This window comes from Hypomesus nipponensis, chromosome 9, assembly GCF_054491055.1.
Source record: "Hypomesus nipponensis isolate SF chromosome 9, ASM5449105v1, whole genome shotgun sequence".
NCBI classification, from domain to species: Eukaryota; Metazoa; Chordata; class Actinopteri; order Osmeriformes; family Osmeridae; genus Hypomesus; species Hypomesus nipponensis.
Window position 1 is genome coordinate 21127293 of NC_140369.1, and position 25039 is coordinate 21152331.

Here is a 25039-nt window from a genome sequence, read left to right on the forward strand (position 1 = left end):
ATCACTGCGGACGCCGCACCAATCTGCCTGTCTCGCGCTCCATACTTCCCTCACTCATGAACAAGAACTTGAGATACTTGAACTCCTCCGCTTGGGTCAAGATCTCCTCCCCAACCTGGAGATTGCACTCCACCCTTTTCTGGTCGATAACCATGGCCTCAGATTTGGAGGTGCTGACTCCCATCCCAGCCGCTTCGCATTTGGTTGCGAACCTCTCCAGTGAGAGCTGAAGGTCAGGGCCCGATGAAGCTATCATATCAGGACCACATTATCCGGTACCCCATACTCCCGGAGCACCCCCCACATGAGCCCCCGAGGGGCACGGTCGAATGCCTTTTCCAAATCCACAAAACATGTGTAGACTGGTTGGGCAAACTCCCATGCCCTCCCCACCCAGGACCCTGCCGAGGATGTAGAGCTGGTCCACAGTTCCACGGCCAGGACGAAAACCACATTGCTCCTCCTGAATCCGAGGTTCGACAATCCGACGGACCCTCTTCTCCAGAACCCCTGAATAGACTTTCCCAGGGAGGCTGAGGAGTGTGATCCCCCTAAAGTTGGAGCACACCCTCCGGTCCCCCTTTTTAAAGAGGGGAACCACCACCCCAGTCTGCCAGTCCACAGGCACTGTCCCCGATGTCCACGCGATGTTGCAGAGTCGTGTCAACCAAGACAGCCCTACAACATCCAGAGCCTTAAGGAACTTTGAGCGGACCTCATCCACCCCAGGGGCCCTGCCACTGCGGAGCTTTTCAACCACCTCAGCGACCTCAGCCCCAGAGATAGACGGGCCCCCCCCGATGTCCCCAGACTTTGCCTTCACGTCGGAAAGCGTGTTGTTGGAATTAAGGAGGTCTTCAAAGTATTCCTTCCACCGATCCAGGACGTCCACCATTGAGGTCACCAGCGCACCATCCCCACCATATACAGCGTTGACAGTGCACTGCTTCCCCCTCCTGAGTCGCCGGATGGTGTTCCAGAACCCTTTCGAAGCTGTTCGGAAGTCATTCTCCATGGCTTCGCCAAACTCCTCCTACGCCCGGGTTTTTGCCTCCGCGACTGCAAAAGCCGCATTCCGCTTGGTCTGCCGGTACACATCAGCTGCCTCTAGAGTCATCCCCATAAAGCCCCCCGACAACAAAGCTTCCAGGATCACTAGGACATCCACCACGGTAAGGTGGTGAATCAGGGAGGGGGTGTACCAAACTGTATATCATTTTGCATTGCTTTCATACAAAAAACATTCAATTACCATATTTTCCCAAATCCATTAACTATTTTCTCATTCATACTCCACCACCTGCACCACACTGTATTTGCAGCAATTTTTTTCAAAACTACAGTTTTTTACAATCACTTTAACACAAGTTTCAGAACCTTGATGTCCTTTTTCAAAACTCTAGATACAAAACTCAAAACAGTCATTACTTGTAACACACACTGTCACATGTTGAAAGCATAGCATTGTTTGTTTATATCTATAAAGACACCTTGCGCCTGCAGAATTTTCAGTTCAAAAAACAAATTTTTCATGAAATACCATAGGAACATTCACACACAAGATACACACATTCAAACACAAGATACCCATAGTTTCACCATGTAGTTGTTTGTACAATCATTAAATATTGTACTACAAAATATGTTTTACATTTTTCATAAGATACTACATCAACATAAGTAGATTTCAAAGGACACTCGTTGCTGTTGCTGCCGCTGTCTTGGTACATGGACTTGTCCTCTACCACGTACCCCCACACCTCTCTGACGAGGCCCATGGCTGCCTCTCTGACGAGGCCCCTGACCACCTCTCTGACCAGGCCCTTGACCACCTCTCAGAAGGGGTGGTTGTCTTCCTCTTCCCACTCCCTGACCTCTATTGTGACCACCTGCCAGCTCCATGCTATCGTATCACTCTGTCGTTGTAGGCGGCTCCCACTCATTTTGTATTACATAATACTCATACCACAATGTGAAATCTATCATCAGCAACAAATAGTATTGACAAAGCAATTACAAGGGCCAGCCTACCTACAGGTGCTGCTGGTTTTCAAATCTTAAAACTTGATGGTTTAGTCCAATTTGTTCACGTTTCATAGTAATTGGTGTCAATGGATGTCGTTATACTGAAACTTTCATGTTCTAGAATATTGTTTATCAGTTTCCATAAAATTATGCATTAAGAGTTATGCAACAGTTATTTCTCATTTTGAGCAGTAGTATCAATTGACAGTTAGATCATTGTAATGTAAGGAAATACAGACATTTCAGATGTTATGTGTGAATTTGCATTTTGAAATGGTGATACTTTGATAACTTTAGTCATTTTCAACAGATGATTATAGTTCAATGAACAAATGATCTGAGCTATATGTGTATTGTATCCAAGCAATTAAAAATTGTCTTAGCGTTTAGAAAACTGTGCATTTCTATAATTAGTTGTGAGTTTTGTGTTTAGAGTTTTGAAAAAAGACATCACGGTACTGAAATTTGTGTCAAAGTGATTGTAAAAAACTGTAACACACTTTAACCACAACTGTTAAAAACACATTCAAAACCAAATTATGGCAAATGTTGTGCGTTTCTGCAGGAAACAGATTAAAATATATATTAAACTTTATATTGTTTTTGCAGAATATATAATCATTTCAAAGCTGATTGGAATTACGGCGATTAATTTGCAGTTTTTAGGAAAACAGGTTGGTGGGGAAAGAAGAAAGGCAGGGAAAGAAAGAATCCATAGAGGATAAGAGAGCGAAAGACCAAGAACGAGGTCTCTGATGAGATAAGGGCGACAATTATGGCCAAAAGCAGGAGAGGGAGAACTAGAACAATCATAGTAGCCTACTGTACCGCATAAGTGACTACACTATACTTGTTGTTTTTTGTATCGCAGCTCGCCGTTACAAATTTAAATTCTTTTTCTGGGCCATTGTTGTTTTCAACTGGAATCGCCTGATAGCCGGCTTTGAGGCAGCCAGGTTCGGTAACTCCTAAAGTTCAGTAAAACATTTTAACCTAGAATTAATGATTGGGTTCGTGAAAGTACACTACTCTTGAATTATGGTGAAGGTTTGAGCACTTTGAGACCTATAGATCGTGAGTTTGAAGTGACTGAAAACCGAACTCGAAAAGTAGCTAGCATTTTCCCTCTGTGTAATTACTGAATCATGTAGCATCTCGGCAAATTCATCAAAAAGCTAGAGGAGGGCAGCTTTTAGGAGAACAAGCGATTCCCCACATACCTGTCGGCTCAGAATTTTGATTTGGGTCGAGAAAGTCTTTGTAATAAGCCTATGCGCCAGGGAGACCGCATAGGCTTAGGCGGCAGCCATGTTTTGGTCGCGTCATGTTCACAACACCATTTCACAGTTCGGTCGACACCAAAAATGTCAAGGAGGGCAGCCTTTAGGAGATGTGGGAATTGTGCTTTTAGCCAGATGCTCCGATTAGTTTTGTGATTTGTGGAAAACTTGCAAGTGGAGTGAGACTGCGTCCCGAGGGTACATTGTTTTGACTTAGCCTCAGTCACAGACTCGGCTCGCTCACTCACTGGCAGTGTGTAAACGATATTGTAGTTCACTCAATTCTACTCCTAAAACATCAGGGAGGGCTGCTTTTTGTAGACAAGAGTCTGCTGAAGATAGCCAGTATATAAGATCTTTCAAAACAAGCCTATTTCATTTGTCATTTTCCTGAGAAAGCGACCTACGTTAGCCAGGCTAGTTTCACTCGGTCAGCGTACTGGTCTCTGACAGTCAGAATCACTGTTTACAGGCAAAGGGCGAGTTGGTCTTTGGTCAGATGTGTATATTGACCAGTTTAGAGCTAAATACTCTTACCAGAGCCTGGAATCGAGCCAAATGTTTGGAGTGACTTTGCATGGCCGGGTCTCCATCAGTTCAACACATTTGGATTAAAGTTCAAGTGATGCCACTGCATTTCACAGTCAAAACTGTAGTTTATGTCAAGTGTAGATGTAAAAAGCTTCATTTTTTACAACTGACATGGATAATTTCTTCACTTTTACAGGTCTGGAGGGTTATGCAGAGGCCTGCTCAACACAGTTCAACAGAGGCTGCTGAGAGAAAAACTGATCCCTTGCTGGACTACCCCCCCCCTCTAGCTGGACAGAATCAGAATCAGGACAGCTTCTCTTCAGCCCTGACCCCAGGACAGTTTCATCCAGCTGGCCTGCCCTGACTGACTGCCTGCAGGCCCTGCTTGCCCCTGCCTGCAGGCCCTGCTTGCCCCTGCCTGAAGGCCCTGCTTGCCCCTGCCTGCAGGCCCTGCTTGCCCCTCCAGAGACAGAAAGTCACCCCACAGACACAGTAGCTCTGCAGACTGCTTTTTTGAGGACATTGATGAAAAAGGACAAACCAGCATTTTTTACTTTGATGAAAGTCTAAATGTTTAATCCTTTCCATGTCCCAGCATGCCAAGCTGCTGACTTTTAGTGTCTTAAGTAATGAAACCAGTTCAAGTTATAGACTTTTGACTTGAATCCAATGATTAGTCATCTGAATAAAAACCATTCAAGAGAAGTACTGCTTCTTGGATGATTTGTGCTCCATATCAGTACATCTCACACATTTGCCTTTGTTTCCATGGGATTCATGGAATTGCTAGTTTCTGCCCCACCATGTGTAATAAAAAATATAATTTAGGACAGCAATTACATTTTTGTGTTATCCTTTCACATTACACACATTTAGTCAATGTTCTTGAACTCCACCGATTGTTGTCATTTTACCATACTGTTCATATTGAACAGACATCAGTGTTTGGGAAGATAACTGTATATTTCCACTTTTGATTTGTATTTCCATCGTACATTTGATCTTTAATTTCAATTGGAAGTGTTATTAAAAGGTCTTAAAAAGTCTTAAATTTAACTTGTTTACACCTGTAGACCCCCTGTGAAGCTCCAACCCCCCACTCCAGAAACAGTTGGTGACAGAGAGGTGCAGACATTAAGTTAAACATAGTTATGCCTTAAGTGTAGAGTAAAAAATAGAGACTAAATGTGAATGTAAATGGATGTTGACACTGAGTTGGTGCATGTCAGTTTAAGGTTGTCTTTTAAACCTTTAGGTTTAAAAATAATTCAGATTCGATTAGAACTCTCTCTTTTATACATTTATAGTTGGATTTGACATTTAACAGCCATTTAATTCATTAAACAAGTTGTTTAACTCAACCATAACACAGACCATATGGTATACAAAGCTGCAGTCAGATTTGGAGAAATTGTTAGCTTGGATGTTATCTTGCCATATATATGGGGTCTTGATGCGCACGCAGCTTTAAGGCAAAAAGACGCATTCCATTTAAGGAGACTCCAAGACCTTAGCACGTCACTAGCATCTCGTCATATCACGCAGTCGGAGCACAGCTAGATCATCAGCGTCAGCGCTCTTGGGTACCCAGCATGCAGTGTGGCATGTCAAAAAACGCCCAAACTTGTGGAAAATAGTTTGGTTACAATAGCTATGCAAGGGTTTTCAGTTGTTGCGTTCGTTCAGTTAGATGTTTTTTGGGGTGTGCTTGCCTTCGGCAGCACAAACCATTGTAATCTCACATATATATTTATTTTGTATTTATTTTTGCCCCCCCTAAGGATCCGGCAATATTTTGGACTACATAGACAACATAGGTGTCAAAAGTTTTGTCTTGCTAGCGATTGCGTTGCTTGTATTTGGATTTACGTTCCGTTGCACAGTTTAGGAGGTTACAAAGTTTTTGTGGGGACAAAGTGCCTTTTTTCGACAAAGGGTAACCTGTGCTAGCTACGTCACCACGTCAACACACGTTAGCAACAACGCATGGATACAACGTGAGAGACTTTCTAGCTCGCAAATTGGAGCTTGGATTACGAGTTAAAAATACCACCCCCAAAAAATCACAACCATTTGGCTTTGTAGAGAAAGCGATTTCGAGTGGAACTGCAATCTCGCATTTTTGATTTAGGTCGTGACAGTCTTTGAAATTTGAGCGAGTGCAAGTCGCCCGTGAGACCGCCTCGTCTTTTAGGCGGCAGCCATGCTAGAAAGCGTCATAGTGGTATTTTTTGTAGCTAATTTTATAGTTCAATTTTACACGAAAAAACTGAAAGAGGGAAATGTTATGACGATATGACTATTGTGAAAACAGCCAGGTAGTGAGATTTTAAGATTGCTGTAAAAACGTTGATTTGTTTGCTACGTGAGAGCCTGTCAGCCTCCATTGACGATTGCGGCAGCAACAACAGTGTTGAGACTCAGTCGATATGTGACAGTATGTAAAGTTTAAACTCAAGCTTGTGTGGCGAGTCGCTGGCTTCAGTGCCACAGCCTAAACTTTATGTCAAAACAAACGTTATCATTTCCGGCACTTTCAAACAATCCCCTCACTCAGTGAAGTTTGGCTAGCCACTGCAACTAGCTTGCTTGTAGCAAACTTCTTTTGAATTAGCCATTTCTCCCTAAATAGATGTCAAGCTTATTTACGTTTTTGGGGGGAAATTTTCAGTTAGCAGATGTTACTGTTTGAATCGCGATTCCATCTGAAATACTGCCGGTGACAATGTTGTTACATTAGCAACGACGCATGGATACAACGTGCAGAAAGACTGAGTCGGGAAATGAACGAATCGTTCGTTTCCTCTTGCTATAGAGCCTATTCAGGTCACGTGAAAAATGATCCAAAGACTCCTAGAAAGACCGTCGGGAAATGAACGAATCGTTCGTTTCCTTTAACTACAGAGCCTATGCAGGTCACGTGAAAAATGATCCAAAGACTGGTATAAAGACCGAGTCGGGAAATGAACAAATCGTTCGTTTTCTCTAGCTACCAGTACAGAGCCTATGCAGGTCACGTAAAAAATTATCCAAAGACTCGTACCCGAAGACCAAGTCGGGAAATGAACAAATCGTTCGTTTCCTCTAGCTACCAGTTCAGAGCCTATGCAGGTCATGTGAAAAATTATCCAAAGACTCAAATCCGAAGACCGAGTCGGGAAATGAACGAATCATTTCTGTTTACTTGGACGAGCCTATGCAAGTCCCGATGCGTGGCTACAAGAAAATGAACGAATCACTCTTTGAGAGGACTCGTTACTCCCGAGTCCTTGTAAGAATTGAACGAATCGTTCACAAACGACACATCACTACCGTGGTGTACTAGCAGCATCATACATGTACATTTAAGCAAATCAAGACTTGCATGTACAGTAAGTAATGTCACATTAAAGAATGTATTTAAACTCAAGCTTGTGTGGTGCGTTGCTGGCTTCAGTGCCACAGCCTAAACTTTGTCAAAAGAAAAACACACCCTAAAATTTCCCCAGAAATTGTACCCTCTCTAGTTGGGTGTGCTTTGGTATCAAAACGTTCAGGTTCTTCAGGAAATGCGTGCTATTACTTTTCTTATTTCTCACTTTTCTTATTTTTATATATATATATTAAGGTTTTTGTGCAAATTATGCTCCCATTAAACGTAATGGTAAATCCTTTCAAATCATTTAAAAAGCTTCCTCCTCTTTCAAACTTAACTTCTTCAGCATACTTTCAGCTTGAGACACCATTCAACCTTTAAAATGTTCACAATACATTCAACTATTCCCAAATGATTCAGCTTTTTCAAATATTCAGCAATTTTGGAATGATGACACTTTGAAATACATGACAATTTTTGCGTCCTCTTGATTTTATGCATGAGCAGCTGGCTGCTCTTTTTCTAATATTCAACTAAATTGTCAAACTAAGTTCTCTACCTTTCAAATAGTTAAACTTAAAGAAACAAGTTATACTCTTCACCCATAGAATTGAGTCTACAATCCGGTCTTGTGTAGCTCAGTTGGTAGAATGTAGTATAGCACTTGTAACACCAAGATTGGGGGTTAAATTAAACAAATTGTATGTTGTTCTACATAAGAATATCTCCAAAAAGGCAACAACTATTCATGTAAGCATGAATATGAATTTCCATGTAAACATGGAAATGTATACGTAAATGTACAAATAACTATAGTACCATAATCTTAAACATAGTTTCGACTGTTAAGTTCTATTAACCCCAGCTGCCAGCTACCGTTTTCTTTTTTTAAACCAGTGTGCAACTTATTTACAACTAAATGTACCCATTTGTTTTCTTTTTTATATTTACATTTTTGTAATGGATTACCATTACAAAAATAGATATGGAACTTTCCAAAATCAAACAAGTGCTCAGAGCAGTCAGAAAAGACAGGACTTGACAGTCATTATTTTCGAGCTGGCTTTTTGTTCATCAAGTTCAAGGAACAGCTTCTGAAAAACCTTCACTACTTCAACTCCTTAGGATAGCTGAGGTTGACAGCATATATTACGCCCATCAGCAAAGCACAGGATGTGGCGACATCAATCCCCTGCAGGATCTTGGTTCCCTCGACAACAACAATTGCATTATCATCACCGATGATGGCAATCTTCATGACTTGTGTCATTAGATCTGCCTCGAGCTCCTCCATGTCCTTGTAGAAGAAATTACAAGTTGTCAGAATGTTGACGAAAAGGCAAGCTTTTTTCTATGATGACTTAACCATGGTTATTAAAATGGTAACTTAATGAAATGATAGATTCAATGCATAGTTTTCTATTGCAAAAAGACACCATTAATATGTAATATCTGGTGAAGGGGTGTAGCATGTGCCATCATAATTCTGACCATGATTAGTCATAAGGCCCGTTAACAATCACTGCAAAAGATCTACAGTTCCTGTGCAGAGACAGGAGAACCTAGCAGAACAATCATCTCTCCAGCTCTCCATCGCAGCCATAGCCCACCTGAGAGGTCATGACAGTTAGCCAGACTCGTTAGATCAGAGAGGTATATTAACATCGCATCGTTTGAGTATCGGAAGTGTCGAGACTGTAGGACCCCGGGTTCTGGACTGGATGGAATGCTACAGAGAAGGCGTTCTGCTAGGTTCTCCTGTCTGCACCGGAACTGCAGCTCTTTTGCAGTGATTGTCTCCTATGTATTCTACATTACAACATGATATGCCTTTTAAGTTATAATACGATGAGTTATTGTGAAATATTGCAGATAAATATTGTTAAATCCTGGTAACATTTTACAGTGTACTGACTATATTCCATTCCGTTACCATTTCCACAATTTTTAAACCATGTGTTATTTAATGAACCCAATGGACCAATGGACACATTTTACTCCATACATAGACTACATCACACACTGTCTCAATTACTCCACTTTTTTAGAATGTGTTCCGTCGATAAAACACTACAATAAATCAGTGTGACTTGGAAAGTACCCACAGAATAACACGAACCTTTAAAGGGTACTGCATTACTTACACTGTGCGTTTTGAAAAGGTTTTCCTCCTTCTCTTCCAGATAAACCGCAAGGCAGCGGATGGCAGCCTCTCTCCGTTTTTCATCTGTGTCGTCCTGATTCACACAAAAAAACAGTGGTTTAAGAAAAATCTGATGCACAAGTACACCAATGATGGCAATATATTTAAAGAAATAAAGACTAATAATTGTTATTTAATTCAAGAAGCATGTCCTTTATTTTCCTTATCTTCTGGCCTGCATTTCCACCCTTGTCCTGGACTAAGGCCATCAGTTTGGAAGTGCACTGGTCAAGCTTGGCCAAAAAGGTTGATTCAAGGCCAACCGTTGTTATCCTCTTGAATTCTTGGCAGATCTGCATGGCACACAAAATATACATGATTTAAGATAAATGTGCACTTGAGTCCACAGCAGTTGTTAACTACACTGTATACATCCATAATACAAAAATGCTAGTATAACAACATTTATTTTCTAATGTTACAGAACAGTCTCACCTGTGCTGCACTAAAAAGTGCAGGCCATCGCTTCATCAAGTCACTGATGGCAGGGGCTTCATTGACTATTTCCTGCCTGCGAAGAGAAAAGGTTTTGGCCATCTTCTGAGCTTTCACATTGGAGTTGTCTCTTTTCATCACTTAATTTAAGAGCTCCTCTCGCTCTTTTTCCAAACTTTCAGTAGTTTCACCTTGAGCATGAGGTGGTAGGTAGTTGACCTCAGCCTTTTTTTTTTTTTTTTCACATTCCTTGCAAGAGTCCGATCGTGTACTGCCTTCCTCTTGAGTGAATTTACGTCAAGTTCCGGACAGCCAAGACCTCGCAGTTTGAAGTTGTTCATCTTGAATTTCAGGCGCTGTGTCCATCCATAACATCCATTAAAGGACCCTGGTTCTTTGAGACAAGGATATTTTTCAGTCAAGGCCTCTGCTACTTGACTTATCTGCAGACTGGATGGATACGCAGTATACTAATATTGGGTGTGAACTTGAAATGCAGTGTTTCTGCAAATGTCGTTATGTTTTGTGCTAATGCTGCGGTGTTCTTGGCTAATGCTCGTGTTCTCGGCTGATGTTGGTCGTGTGAACCAATGCTGTTGTGTTGTAAGTAATAGATTAGTAGTAGGTTTTATGAAATGTAGCGTTTTTATAAATGTTTCGTTTTTGTTAATGTCGTTGTGTTTTAATGTTGTTGTGTTTTCAACTTTTGTTTGCTTCGCTAATGTTGCTGTGGTGTGCACCCGTGGGCCACCGTACACATGGGCTTTTGTTAAAGACCAAGGAATGAGTGGGGGCTTGGTCAGCCCACAATCTCATCAAATGTTGTGTCTGCGTCTTGCCAAGCTTGCGCGTGTGTCAAGAGAAAGGCTGAGTGTGAGAATGTGGAGAGCGCGCTGAGGAGCAGGGGAGACATTTCATTGGAATTTTCACTAGCAATTAGCCAAGCATGCATGTTTCAAACGTTCACTAAAAATCAACTTTTCATCTTACATCGTCTTACATCTCATCTCATCGTCAACTTTTTCTCAGATTTTGGAACTGAACATTCTCAAGAGTCTTCATATGAACTTATGATTGAATCGGAGTATCAGTTTTTGGCCGGCGGATGTGTAAAGCATTATTTTAGCGTTAGCAATAAATTTGATTTGCTTTATATCAGTGGTTCTCAAACTATGGTACGCGTACCACTGGTGGTACATGTGCCCCCTTCTAGTGGTACGCGGAAGAATCTTAGAAATATTTAAATACATTAGCCATGATATAATTGAAATGTAATTTTTAAAAGTTTTGCTTTCCCTATAATATCTTTGTTTCGAAACAAAAATAAATGTTGGCCCGCGCAACTACCTGATGGTTCTTGGGTAGTGGCTCATGCAAACATCCACGATTACTGCACGAACTGTGTAGCTCAATAGGGCAGGGCTTCACACTGCGACCAAATGGTTGCATTTTGTGACCAGTTTTGAGACAGAGCAAGCATTGTTTACAAGCACTTACGGTGCGTTCACACTGCAGCGGGGCGGGCAGAGCGGGGCGTCGGCTTCCCATTCATTTTCAATTAAATCAGGCGTTGACGCCCGCGTAAGGCATTGTGGGAAGGCGAGCGGGGCGGCGACTTCGCGTAGGGGATTGTGGGAAGGTGAGCGGGGCGGCGAAAGTTGGATTTTCTCAACTTTATGTAAATGTGGAGCGTGAAAACGCCAGCGATGGCCAATCGGGTTGGTTTCTTGTTTCTTGTAACGTAGCAACTGTTGCTCATGGTAAACATTTCTAGGTTTGACAATTTCAAGATGGAAGAGCAACTCATGTATGTGTGTCTTCATACCCAGTATTGTATGATACGTCTATGTTCGATTACAGAGACGTAAACAAAAAAAATTATACCTGGCGCAGGGTTTCTGAGGTTGTCGGCGTCCCTGGTGTGTTGTATTTTGTACTTTAATTCAGTTTCTTCACATTACGTAACTTTATTCTGTGCTAGCTGCGTAGTCTAGCCACTCGGTATCCATACAGTGAATGTGTAGAGGCATGTCATAATCTAGCGATTGATTTGCAGAGATTTTGAGTAATATAATAACAGGTTACACATGTCAACGTTTATGTCTGATGAATCTTTTTTCCAGCCGGAACAGACCCTTTACATATAGTGCGAGTGGCATTTAATCTTTCACTCGGCCTAAAAAAAGTGTGGAAAAAGATAACCTATTGAGTGCTGTAGATAATATCATGTCAGATCTAGAATGCGTATCGGATTTTTGCTTAATGTGTGTAAAAGTTGTATTTTGTCTGCACATTTGCCATGACATTATACGAACTACAACAGTGATTTAAGAGAACTACAGCTCTGAATGAATCTGTCTTAAACGCCCCCGAGCGTGGTGCACTGTGGAAAGGCTGGCGGTGCAGAGCGGTAAAAAAGTCTGCAGTGTGAACGCACCATTACGCAGGTGCAACCTACAAATTTTGAATTTATTGGGTGTGCACAACGTCGGCACACGTTAGCAACGACGCATAGATAAGACGTTCTACAGCGATATCAGTGAGCCCTCAGCATTAGTACCGTAGCTAAAAGTCTTGGAAGGTTTGGGCTATTTTTCGCTAGGTTCCTATGAACATGTCTGAATCTGCCAAACCAGTGGGTTTCCCTTCGTTCTTTTGGTGAGCAGTCTCATGAGCCCTTCCCATGGAGCCGAGCAGCTAAATACTTATTTAGCATTAGCGTTGTTAGCTACTGTATCCCTGCCTGTATTTGCGTTGTTGTGCTGTTATAATCAGCAAGTATCGTGTTGTGGAATAGGAGGACTGTTCGCAAAGCGCTGCATCATACATTTAAGTCATTTAGCTTTTACTTGCATGTACAGTATGTCATGTCACATTATATAATGTATTTAAACTCAAGTTTGTGTGGTGCGTTGTTGTATATCAGTTGTAAAAATGTCAGTAAAAAAAAAAAAACTGACCCATCTGCAACCGACGCAAGCACACCCCACAATTTCCCTAGAAATTGTACTTTCTCTACATTAATAATTACATTGCAGGTCAATATAAGGTGTACCCCTAGTTTTCTGCTTGCGCTCCAAAAAAATTCAGTCAGGTGCTACTGTGCTCCGAGTAAAAAAAGTTTGTCTGGAGGCCAAAAGGGTATACGCTACTGTATATTAACGTTGGTCATAATGGTGGTACTTGGAGAGTCAAATATTTTCTGAGGTGGTACGGGGTGTGAAAAGTTTGAGAACCACTGCTTTATATCAATCCTTTTTGGAGGTATGAAGCTGCCTTTGCACATGGTAACATGTTGTAGTGTCTTCCACCGATATACCAACTTTGGTGTTGATATCTCAAAGATTTGCTGAGGTTTGACCCAACTTCCTGTTTGGTTGCTTTGTTGCACATTTTGATTCTGGGGAAGATTGGACCAGAATTGAAGGAGGAGTAGCAAAAAAACGTATTTCCTTAACCTTAATTGTACAGAAAAATCCAATATGGCAGCCGTTATAGGTTCTTGAGGCTTTTTTGTTTAGCATAAGCAATAAGGCATGTTTACAAAATGTTTGAATTTTGGGACAAATGGGAAGCAAATGGTATCACTTTGAAAATTGTCAAATTGGGTTTGGCATGTTGCGCCACCTTCTGTCTAAAGTGACCCATGTTTGGTATGGTAGTTACTAATGTGCTGCAGTTTCAACATACCAAATTTCACAACTTTTTACCATTCTGGTCTAGGGGCTGCCATTGACTCCCATAGGACTACCATAATAATACCACCAATAACAATAGGGTTCCCTCCTACCGGAGGAACCGTAATAATAATACTAACAAAACAATAGGTGCCTCGCAGCTTCGCTGCCTACCATCGAGGACCTGGAGACCTCGAGGACCCTGAGGCGAGTGAGGAAGATTGTGGCTGACTCTTCCCACCCTGGACACACTGTTTCAGCCACTCCCCTCTGGCAGAAGGCTCTGGTCCATCAGAACCAATACTACACGCCACAAAAACGTTTTTTTCCCATCTGCTGCTGGGCTCTTCAACAAGGCCAAGGGCTCACACAGACTTTAATCACTATCTGCACAATGACACCATGCCATATTGCAAATTGCACTGTTACACTATTTGTATTTTTTGTATTTTTATATTGTATGTTATGGCTATTTTATTTTTTTATTCTACATTTTTACAAACTTTAGCCCCTTGGTATTAGTTGGTTAGTATTGGACTTGTACAGTGTATAGTTAGACCACATATTTAAGATTTATAATTTATAATTCCTATATGTTGAATGTATACACCTTCCTGACAAAGTAAATTCCTTGTTTGTCCAAACTTTCATGGCGATTAACACCCTTTCTGATTCTGATGATCAGTCTATTATTTCTCATACCTTCATAGTTTCAAATGGCAAATTGGTGTGAATTAGAGTGGATGACTTTCCATGTGTTGATTGCTATCCTGATTGAACCCAAGAATGATGATATAGTTGCCTGCTTCCCTGCCTTCATTTGCTATGCTATCATTTCTAGGACTAACAAATAGTCGCTTAAATCTTGGAGAAAAAACTAAACAAGAAACAAAGCATTAACCAACCAATGTGTCCTAATAAAAGTGGTGTCAAATGCACCACTTCATCCCCCCAACATACATAAAGTCTTGTTTACCAAAAGAGAGACCGTTTTTTTTTTAAACTTTATTTATCCAGACATACACATGGTAGGACAAAAGTTATTCTTGTCAATTAGCATATGGAAGAAAAGGTCCTCAGTAGTATAATTATTTTTGGCAGTGATACTCAATATCAATAACAAGATAAAAATTAAACAAATATTATAATCCTTCAAGAGAGTGAGACAGTTTTTAAGATGCTTTTACAAAATCTGATGGACAACTCTGAAACCATCTTCAGTTGAGAGAAACGCATATAATGTGTTTACATTCACTTTATTGCAAGAAGGTATTCCTAAAGCAAGCATACCATTGTTTTATATATATATATATATATATATATATATATATATATATATATATATATATATATATATGTTTGCATAGTTCAAGCAGTTGTGTATTTTCCCAAAGAAGCAAGACGTTAACTGTAACATGTTGTTGAAATTAAAATATGTACATTGACCAATGTGCTAAATCTCATTATCATTAATGCTACATTAGTATCAAATATCGAACCATCCTTTTTTGGCTGTATTGCATTTCTTAACGCATTCAAAACCAATTGTTCAAAACTACCTTTATATTGTAAATCCCCATAAACCAAGGCCTTCAAGACAATGCTCAAAAGCAATAAATAAAAAATATATCAGCTATACTTATTTTTCTCCGCTATTGTGGAAAACGCATTCCTGATTATGTGTTAAAAATGTATATTTTTTACTGAAAACATAATTTGTTTGACTTAACATACCCATGCTACTAAAAAAATATGTACTGCATCTTTTGACCTTACGATTCTCTAAACAAACAAAAAAACTAAATAAAACAAAAACTTTTGAAAATATATTATATACTGTATAAGCTGTATTCTTTAAACTGTATTTTATGCCTTGTTAAATCCTTTAACTGCTTTGTAAAAACAAATTCCTTCCCATTCATTCTCCATATTTCTTTCAAACTTGTTTATGAGTCAACCTTTTTTTATTATACTAAAAAGCTTGTTTGCCAGTTTGGCACACGGGAGGGAAAGTCATGACTAATAGGAGTGACGAACTGTGATAGGGGGTGACAGGGGAAATTTAGAGGTTTACCAGCAGAAGGGTTCACTTTTACAGACGCAAATGGAACATGACAGAGAAAATAATTTTCCTTACCAAGAGACAAAACATGAAAGTCCAGAGGGAGGAATAAACTACTTTAATGTTTGGGAATTAAGTCTGTAGGAAACTGAAATTGTCCATGTGAAGTTACTTTCTACTGAATAAAGGGGTTATAGAATGTTGATTTAAAACATTTGAGTCTTTCTGTCCAATCACCAGTCCCTCCAGATGCCTGATCCTGAGTAGACAACATACTTGTTCTTTATACAGCAGTTTAGAAAGCTTACTGGGTGTTCCCATAAAATAAATCGAAATGAATAGAAAAATACTGTTTTTACAAAGTTAATAAAAACTCCAACTTCAGCTTGCACTTGACATAGTAAAAATGCATTAGGATGGAATAAACTCAGGAGATGTTTCCAGTCCAATTTATAGCATTGCAAAATAATACCCTTTGAAACGTCATGATTTTATGAATATCTTTCCAAAACATCACACCTAAAAACAACAACAATACAACAATATGAAAGGTTAACTTTATCATATGACAATGATGACAAACTTAGACCCAAATACAATTATATTGTTGATATCAGATTTTTGTGAAACATATGTTTTGGTAACGTATTTAGGGTTTCTCCAATTCAATGGGACTGTCCCAATTTTTAGGATTTCTATTGCAGATCTTAATGCAGGAAAAGTTAAATTACATTACCACTTGGAATTGCATGTATTTGCACTACAAAATTGAGAATACACCCAACCATGGATCAAAACATATGGCACACTATTTTAGGATAATGTAGGATATGATATGTTCATTGATATACACTATAGGTTCTTGTCAACTGGTAAAATGGAAATTGCTGGCCCATTTAACTAAAGTGTTTTTAACTAACAGACTTACAATTCTAAGGTCACTTTATTCACTGATGTCTTCCCACATACTATAAAAACATTAATAAATCTAAATGTATTTTACCCACATTAAGATTTTTACGTACGGTTATTGTTAACAGTGAGAGGACTGTGAGAAGTCCAATGGATTTGATGTTAAATGTTAGAGGGAGCACTTATGATGTTGATGTTAAACAGTCACAACTAGGCCGGATCTAACAACACAGATGAGAGTGGTGTGTGACTGGGGGCTGTAGGGAAGCATCACAGTGATCCAGATGTTACAAGGGTGGGTTGGGATGGGGGGAGAAGGTCTTGGACCTGGGGGACTCTGTTTCTGTCAGTTTGGAGTAACTTCAGCAGATCAAAGTTCATGGGCTGTTTCTAAGAATTTGTATAGATGAGGCGTTATTTTACCACACAGCCTCGCCTTGTGCTTCTATTTTCTATTTAAACCCCTATTGGTACAGCATCTATACTGTTCTTCAGCCTATTGATCCAGCATCTGCACTGTCCTTCAGCCCTTTGCAGACAACCTCTGATTGATCTGATCACTTTCCTTATACCAATTTCTAGCTTTCTTTTTCCTCATCCCATCCTCTATGGAGGATCAGCTTCTACATCAGTTCATGGACTCCTTACCCGAGAACCTTGCACAACATACAGAAAGTTCCCTCCTGGAACATTTAGTCCAAAATAAAGTCAAATTTCAACTCAAAACTCAAATGGGGTTTTTAATCTCTCTTCAGCAAATTCACCCCCTGAGCAGGGTGACAGGGTGAAAAATAGTTTCACTGACCAGGGTTCTATGGAGCACTACAGAGTAGCACGCAAGATCTTCTTCAACTTTATGGTTTAGCCCTTCCTGTGTCTCGTGTACCTGAAATGTTGTTGTTGGAATTGCTGTTCTCTATTCATAAAACTGCTTTGTGACAGGCTGAGATTGAGTAGAACAAGCATGTGAGTGCAGTGAATGACCAAATGAAAGGTGAAGCACACAATTACAGTGGCCTCCAGAGTTGGGAGGAGTGAACTTTCAGTCTTGCCACACATTTTGGGTTGCCGTCTCCTTCTCATAGCTTCCTGTTACATCTTCTTGGTATTTTGTCATTGGACCGTTGCACTGTTACACTGGTCTGGTGGTACAAAGAAGTTTCTTTGGGGTTCAAAAGGATGCTCCGTCAAACTTGACTGATGCTAGGGCTTGAGCTAGACATTAAAAAAGAAAGAAAAATATTTTCATTTATTTCAGAAACCTGAGGCTACCTGGTCTTAGACGTGGTTCTATTTAGCAATGAGCACATCCCAAAAATAGCAGCATGCAATTTCACAAGCATCTGATCGACTGACACCACAAATGAACTATTGAACTACTCAATCGATAAGACACAATGTTATAATTGTTAGGCTTTATGTTTGAAATTGTAAGCAATTGAAAATGCAGAATAATTTTACATTTTGTTCCAGTTGACAGAACAGATGCATGTAACAGAAGCATGTATGCAACAAAATTGTTGGTGAAAAATGCAGAGATTAGATAGTTAGATTTTGGAAGTACTACTCCAGGACCTCATACAAGAAGTATTGGTATCTGCATTCAATTTGGGTTGTCCTTGTTTTGGAATGGCCATGACCAGAACGGATTAAAACGGCAGTGGTTCCATGTGTGTCTCTGCTAGTGCTGGAAGTTGGGGTTGAAGGCTGGATTTGTTTTTGCCAAATACTTGTTGCAGGAAAATAAATCCTTTGGGTAACTAGCGTGTTTGTGTGCGTGCATCTTCTGCATGTTTACATTTTTTTCTATAAGCCATAGTCACTCTGAATTAGGGTCCTATTTAGTGGTGATACCTCAAACCCATATTAGACTTGACAATTAAATAATTTAGGTGGCAGTGTATTCCCATCCCACTTAAATAGTGCCCCATTCAGCACGTAAAACTGCCAATATTCACCCTGCAAGAACATCATGAAGATTCACATCCTTGCTGGCAGCCTGTAGGGAATCAAAATCAAATACATTTTGGTTTATTGGTTTGGTTCATGGCTTTGATTAAAAAGCCATAAGAAGCACAATGAAGACAGCACAGTTGACAGTTTTCAGAAATTACTGCTTTGCCCAGTGCTGATGTTGTGAGCTGCAGATGGATGAAGTTTGTTTGGACTGCAGCACTCCTTTCATTTAATAAGATTGCTTCCTCCTTAAACAGTTCTGACTGCTGGACAAATCAAGTTAATGGCTAGACACTATGGCACCGTTGTTTCATCTTGCTGTTAAAAATAATAATTAAGTAATTGCAAATCCAATATGAAATGCGTGGCACCAGATCATGTCAGCTAATATGATGCTTCCGGAAAGTATAGCGACAGGCATTAAGGCATTAAGCGACAGGCATTAAGCGACAGCATTAAACATGGATAGTCTCAATATGAATTTCAAATGTTACCTTAGGATAATAAAATATTCTGTTCTTGACCTATATTGTGAGTGGGATTGAAACCTTTCTGTTCAAAATAAAAAAAGATGCAAATGCCTACAATATGAAAACAAACCATAATGTGACAGAGAGGGAGAAGGTGGGGGTGAGTTTCTTTACTTTACTTTCATCTTGGACTTTAAGAAGAGGGAGGGGTAGAATGGGGGGTAGGTTTGGTCGGTGGAAGCTGTGTGGTGGACGGGGGGACTCACCTTCACAAATTCACACCTTCATGATGTGGGCGGAGTCAGCGGAGGAAGGGAGAGGGGCCAGGCTGGTCGGGGAAGTGGGGGGACTGGGGGCACACTGGGCTGGAATGGAATGTGGGAAGGGGGTGGGAGGAGCAGTGAATACAAAAGAGAGAAAGAAAACTAGGACCAAGCAAAGGAAAGGGGCAGCAGAAGATGAGAGGTGGTGGGGGGTGACTGGAGGTGGGAGTTACTGAAGACCACATCTCAATAGAAGAGATGTGACTCTGGGCTTGAGGCTCAGCGCTGCATCAGCAAGCAGGACAAGAAAGGCCCCATTTTAACACATGCAATCTTACATAGGACCTACATATATTCCCCACAGATGGATAATAATGTTGGAAAATAGTTTTTTTAACAGGTTTTTCACATTGTGTGAGAGCAAATGAGTGAAATATCTATGCCAACCCAGTCAAAGGATGTTTCATAAGGCTTTAAAATCGGACATTTTAAACCATACTCACTAATAACATTTGACCTGGATATTACATTTGTATCATAGATACACACCAACGCATTTTCTTGTGAGGAATTCAATATTGGAGTCCTTGACCAACCAACACCTTGTTACGTCAATACAAAATGTGCTTGTATAGTATAGTTATTAACAGCATGGCGTGAGTCATGAAGAAACTGTAAATATATGCAAGAAAATGTTAAGATATGCTTAATATTTTTGGCACCAATAGTTGGTTTTGAGGGAGTGTGGTGACAATGTGCAACTGTAGACTGCACATGTCAAGCTCCTATCCATTGTCATTTCACCCTACTGTACCCAAAACATTCTATTTAAAAAGATTTTCTAAAGTTTGGATGGTCTTGCCATTAGAAAATTTATTAATTTGACACAAACGGTTTAGGTTAGTTGATCATAAACTAAAGGGCCTGGAAGAATTCAAGAGCTGGAGCCATATTAGTGGGTTCATTAACTCATCTTTAAGGAGTGATTAAGCATTTTCAGAGCAAGCATGGCCTTACAACCTGATGGTACTGTTAGTGTGAAAGATTTTGGGTAACTGCAGTAGACATAAGCACATGAGGGTCAGGTTGTTTGGGAAGAGTTGACAGTGACATCGGCATTCCTGGGTATACTGAGACACATTATTCCATTTGAATTTGAGTGTTAAAGAGTTTCTATTCGATTAGACCCAGGCTTGATATTGGTAGACAGTTTTAGACAGTGAAAGAAAGCCAAATCCTCATTTGAAATTGTATCTGAAAATAATCTCAAATAAGGATTTAACCCTGGACAAGTGTTGTAATTTGTGTTTGATTTAACACAATGATATGTGTAGGTTTTTTGTGTGGTGGAGGAGAGTGAGTTATACTCTCGGGTAGGATGGCCTGCTCTGACCACCCGTAGGCTCTGTCATTGGTATGCCTTTATATATAAGGCCATTCTTGGTCTGCTCCCATACTATTTGTGTGTCCTTATAAAGCAGGAAAGTGACGGGAAATACTCTCTGCGTTCGCAGGACTGCGTCATGCTATCTGTACCTTATGCCCGTACGGAAATTGGAAAGAGGGCTTTTCTGTACTCCGCACCCTCGGCATGGAATATGTTGCAAAATGTCTTGAAACTAAAGTAATTAAACTCGCCTCAGAACAGCAGGGCATTGATGATGTTAGGAGTCTGTAACCGTGAAAATGGGGTAGGGGTGGGGAGGTGTAGTAGATGGTGTCCTCACCAGAGAGGAGGCGACTGCGTCGAGAGGCCTCAGCGGCCAGGGCGCAGGAGATCTCGATGCGCTTCTCCTGCTCCTGTAGCTGCTGCTCTGGGTGGCTCTGGCTCCTCCCCTCAGCCGGACCATCCAATAAGGGCACCACATTCTGGAGACTGGCATAGGAAAGACACAGAGAAAGACAGGATAAAAAAGAGAGGTTGGGGAGAGTGAGGGATGAAGATGGGAGAGGTGTGCAGAAAGAGAGAGAGACCCGATTTCACATTCCAGATAAGTGTTGTTCAGGGCCTTGTTCTCTATGCGTGTGTGCATGGGGAAGACAGCAGTGGGACTCATACTTTGACTTAGCAATGAGTGTCTTGATCCTTTCCACCTTCTTCTGTTTCTCCCTCTGCTCTTCTGGGCTCAGAGGGGCATCCTCCTCTACGTCCAGGTACCGTTCCGGAATCAAAACCTTGTCTGGGGCCAACAGCTGCAAACAGCATCACAAAAATCAAGGTTTGGCACCAGGAGCTGAGTGACTGCCAAGGTATTATGTTGCTCAGACTCACTTCGCTATTAATATCCAGGTCGTAGTGGTCTGGTTCAATCTGCGATCGCCTCAGCCTGGCAATTTCCTCCCTGGGGGACTCCACTCCCTCACCACGCACCGCTGCCTCTAAGTCCTTTATGTCCACCTCGTGGGCCGTCAGCCGCCGACGCACCTGACCAGCAACATCACAGAGACAACCAATGAGCTTCAGGTCAGGAAACCAGGCCCAAAAGCCAGCCAACTAGATGTCAGGAACTGGCACTGGCAGTCAGGAAATACGCCTCCCTTGAGCCAGGTCCGGAGATCAGAAGAAAAGCACACCAAACAATGGTAGGAGAGTGTCTGTCAGCAACGTACCACTCTGTAGCTGGAAGTGGACTGGCCCCCTGACAGGTTCAGGCTGCGTCTCTTGTCCCTCACAGAGCTGCTCTGGTTTCTGCGGATACGCTCATTCTGCTCCTCTACGCTCATCTTGGACTTTACCTCCGCAGGAAAAACTGCACTCTTAGGACGCTCCTAAGACAATGAAGGATTAACACCAAAAGGAGTAGATGTCACAAATCATCCAAACACCCGCCCTCACATACAGTGCTCTCCAGCATAGAGGATCCATCCCAAGGTGACCTCAAGCTGTCCAGGCAGCATATGTTCGGCTAGATTTAACACCTTGCTAACATACTAGCAAGGTGTGTACTAATAAACTAACATGTGGGACCTGTAATTCATCACTGTAACATCATCTACCTATGCATGTGTATGTTATATTGCACATTTAAATGACGATGACAGGAACACTAATGTATAGTGTTACAAAATGGAAGGTTCCCTAAAAGCAAAATCCAACTTTTCTTGCAAGGTACTTTTCGATCATTTTGCTGAGCAGGTCTTTCAGCATTGTTTGTAGAAGTGGATTGAAGTAAACTACAATGAGCCTGTACCGACCACTAATACAATTATCTCTGTGACTGTGATAGACATGCTTCTGTTGTGAAATATACATCTGTTGACGGAAAAATCTGGCAATGTTCTCAGGCATTGGATACTATAAATTAGACAGATACGTATTAAGCCATGGTAAGGTTTAACAGTGCTGTCTCTCATTGAGCCCTGGCAGATAAAAGGTCGGGGTTGACCAGGAAATCTAATTTTCTTTTGAAGAAGACTTCTCAAAAACATCTGAGCCCATCTAATCTGGTTATTTATAAAATCTTTGTCAGGCTCCAACATTTCCTCAGCCCTCCTAGATCATCTGGTCATGGATTTTGATAAAGTCAAGAACAAGGTTGATATTGTTGAGATTTTTAACAAGACTGTATATTAAAAGGTTTTCAATTCCCACACTCCTAATGTAAACCCTGTTACGGTTCAGAACTTGTGAATTATTTTATCTCTGAACGTAGTCTGTGTGCTTGGGTCTTGAAAGCTTTGAAATAGACAAATATATATCCAAACAAGTCTTCTGATAACTGACATGTTCTAAATAAAACTGCTGACATTTGTTCTGGGTCAATAACTCATGTCCAAATTGCAAATATGGACAAAACAAGAGCCGCATATTTCACGCAGGAGGAGCATACAATAATCTTACAAACTTTGTCTGCTCCTCCTGCGTGAAATATTATAATACAAACATATCAGGAATACAGACATATAATACAGGCAAAAAGTAACACAGTTGCTGCTGCCAAACTGGCAGAAAATAGCAGATGCTGTAAATGCGTAAGCTACATGACCTTTGATATCACTGCCCCCGGCACAAGATGTGACCATAACTACACTTGTGCATTCCATAACGTTAGACTTTTGTTGCTGTATTATTTTAGTTGCATCCCTGGCAGTGGCAAACGATCGTGGGAGCAAAAAAATATATATATATAAAAACTAAATTCAAACCGGTAAGTAGCAGTAGGAAATACTTGCACATATTTTAAGGCCAACAAGTACAATTGCTGAATTGAGTCAGTCCTTTTGTAGGATATTGGTATACAAAGGGCATATTGAACAATGAAATTGCTTGCAGCCAACAGGAAGACAAATTAGGCAAAGAAAACTGGAGGGGGCCCTCCTCCACAGGACTTCACTCCTGCTGAGGAGCTAGCCCCCTCCAGCAATCAGGGTTGCCCCATGATGCAAGGAGTGGAAGGGGGCGTTTCTTCAGAACCTGGTGGCAGCGGCTTGGGAACCTAGACATATGAACAGGGTATGTTTCAAGTAATCTATGTGACCATGTTCAATTATTTATGAATATTGTAGGAGTGAAATGTATGACTAAAAAAATCTTAGTCGACCAAGAGCATATCGACCAGAAAATCGACAAGTCGACTGAGTGGGGACAGCCCTGGTCAAAGCAACCCAAGGACAACAGAAGGGGTTAAGGGGAGACACCCCAGTGAAAAGAGATACCATCAACATGACACTACATAAAAGTACCTGTAGCAAAATAACGAAACACTATGCATAGATTTTGTGGGATTGTGAGCGCACGGCTTCGATGTGTCGCATTGGCAACATACGGCTCAATAAGTTGGCAAAGATAAGTAATTCCCTCTGCTGAGAATTAGGAATGGGCGATATAAACGACATGCAATATAAACGATACAAAATTGGCCTATGATAGAGATTTAAATTCTATTGCACTTCATCGCGATAATGCATTTAGGGCGCAATCTACCCGTGAAATTTAGAGCCATGAGCTGCATCGCATCATCGTATTAATCATCTTGAGTAGCTATGGCTGAAAGCGAAAGCTGGTGAAAAAGACCAGTGCAACATCCATTATATGGACTTGATTCGGATTCAAGCAGTCCGACGAGCAGCAGCAAACTACTGGGGGGGGGGGGGGGGGGGTGTAATACATACATTATTAAATATGTATGTATTACATCCTCTCCTACTCTTTCTTAAAAGGTTAACAAATCTATCTCTTTCTCTCCCTGGCCCTGTTTTTCTGCTTGAGCAGCACTGGTTGAAACCTCAAAATATTGTAAACAATTTATATACAGGTAGCAACGCTAGTGCTAAATAAGTATTTGGTCGGCTCCATGACGCCGGGCACGTAGGGCTCGTGAGACTGCTCACCAAAAGAACGATGGGGAACCCGCTTGTTTAGCAGATGAAGACATGTTCGTAGGTACCTAGCGAAAAGTTAAAATTATGACGAAATGCAATATGTGTTGATTCTGTGGCGTATTGCCACAAATTACTCTGTGAGGGAAACACTGGGCTCTATGTAACCTGTTCTGAAATGGTTCTATTATAATTTATATATTGTGATATATATCGTTATCGCAAGAGGCTGCAATGTAAATCGCAATATGGATTTTAGACCATATCCCCCATCCCTACTGAGAATCTATATATTTCATAAAGATAATCATCAGGGAATGCAAAAGGGTTTTATCGGTCTCTAAATGGCACACCAAGCTCCACAGGATCTTCTATGAACATCATCCTCAAGAACGAGTTAGTGGGCGGGGCTTTTATACCGGTTGATCTCTGATCTCCAACTTAACCTGCTCCCGACCAGGTTAGGCGTCCATCATGTGTTACCATGGTTCCCTCCCCTGGTAAAAAGTAATCCACCGGTGTGATACAGAAAACCCTGGGTTGAACCT

General features: G+C 40.9%; 1 protein-coding gene across 4 annotated transcripts in view; it reads right to left on the reverse strand.

Moving 5' to 3' along the window:
- Positions 1–15674: 15674 nt before the first annotated feature.
- The window catches only part of plekha6 (pleckstrin homology domain containing, family A member 6), a 133433-nt gene continuing 124068 nt past the window's right edge, over positions 15675–25039 (reverse strand). For 3 of the 4 annotated variants that reach the window (XR_014766553.1, XR_014766554.1, XR_014766555.1), the window contains 7 exons: positions 21783–21941; positions 21445–21597; positions 21232–21365; positions 20900–21048; positions 19176–19274; positions 18442–18482; positions 15675–17698 (listed from right to left, as the gene is read on the reverse strand). Coding sequence is in view for 1 of the 4 variants with exons in the window: in XM_084704564.1 (XP_084560690.1) it covers positions 19186–19274; positions 20900–21048; positions 21232–21365; positions 21445–21597; positions 21783–21941 (684 nt within the window). In the remaining 3 variants the exon portion in view is untranslated. The remainder of the gene's footprint in view (positions 17699–18441; positions 18483–19175; positions 19275–20899; positions 21049–21231; positions 21366–21444; positions 21598–21782; positions 21942–25039) is intronic. The other variant, XM_084704564.1, reaches the window with a different exon arrangement.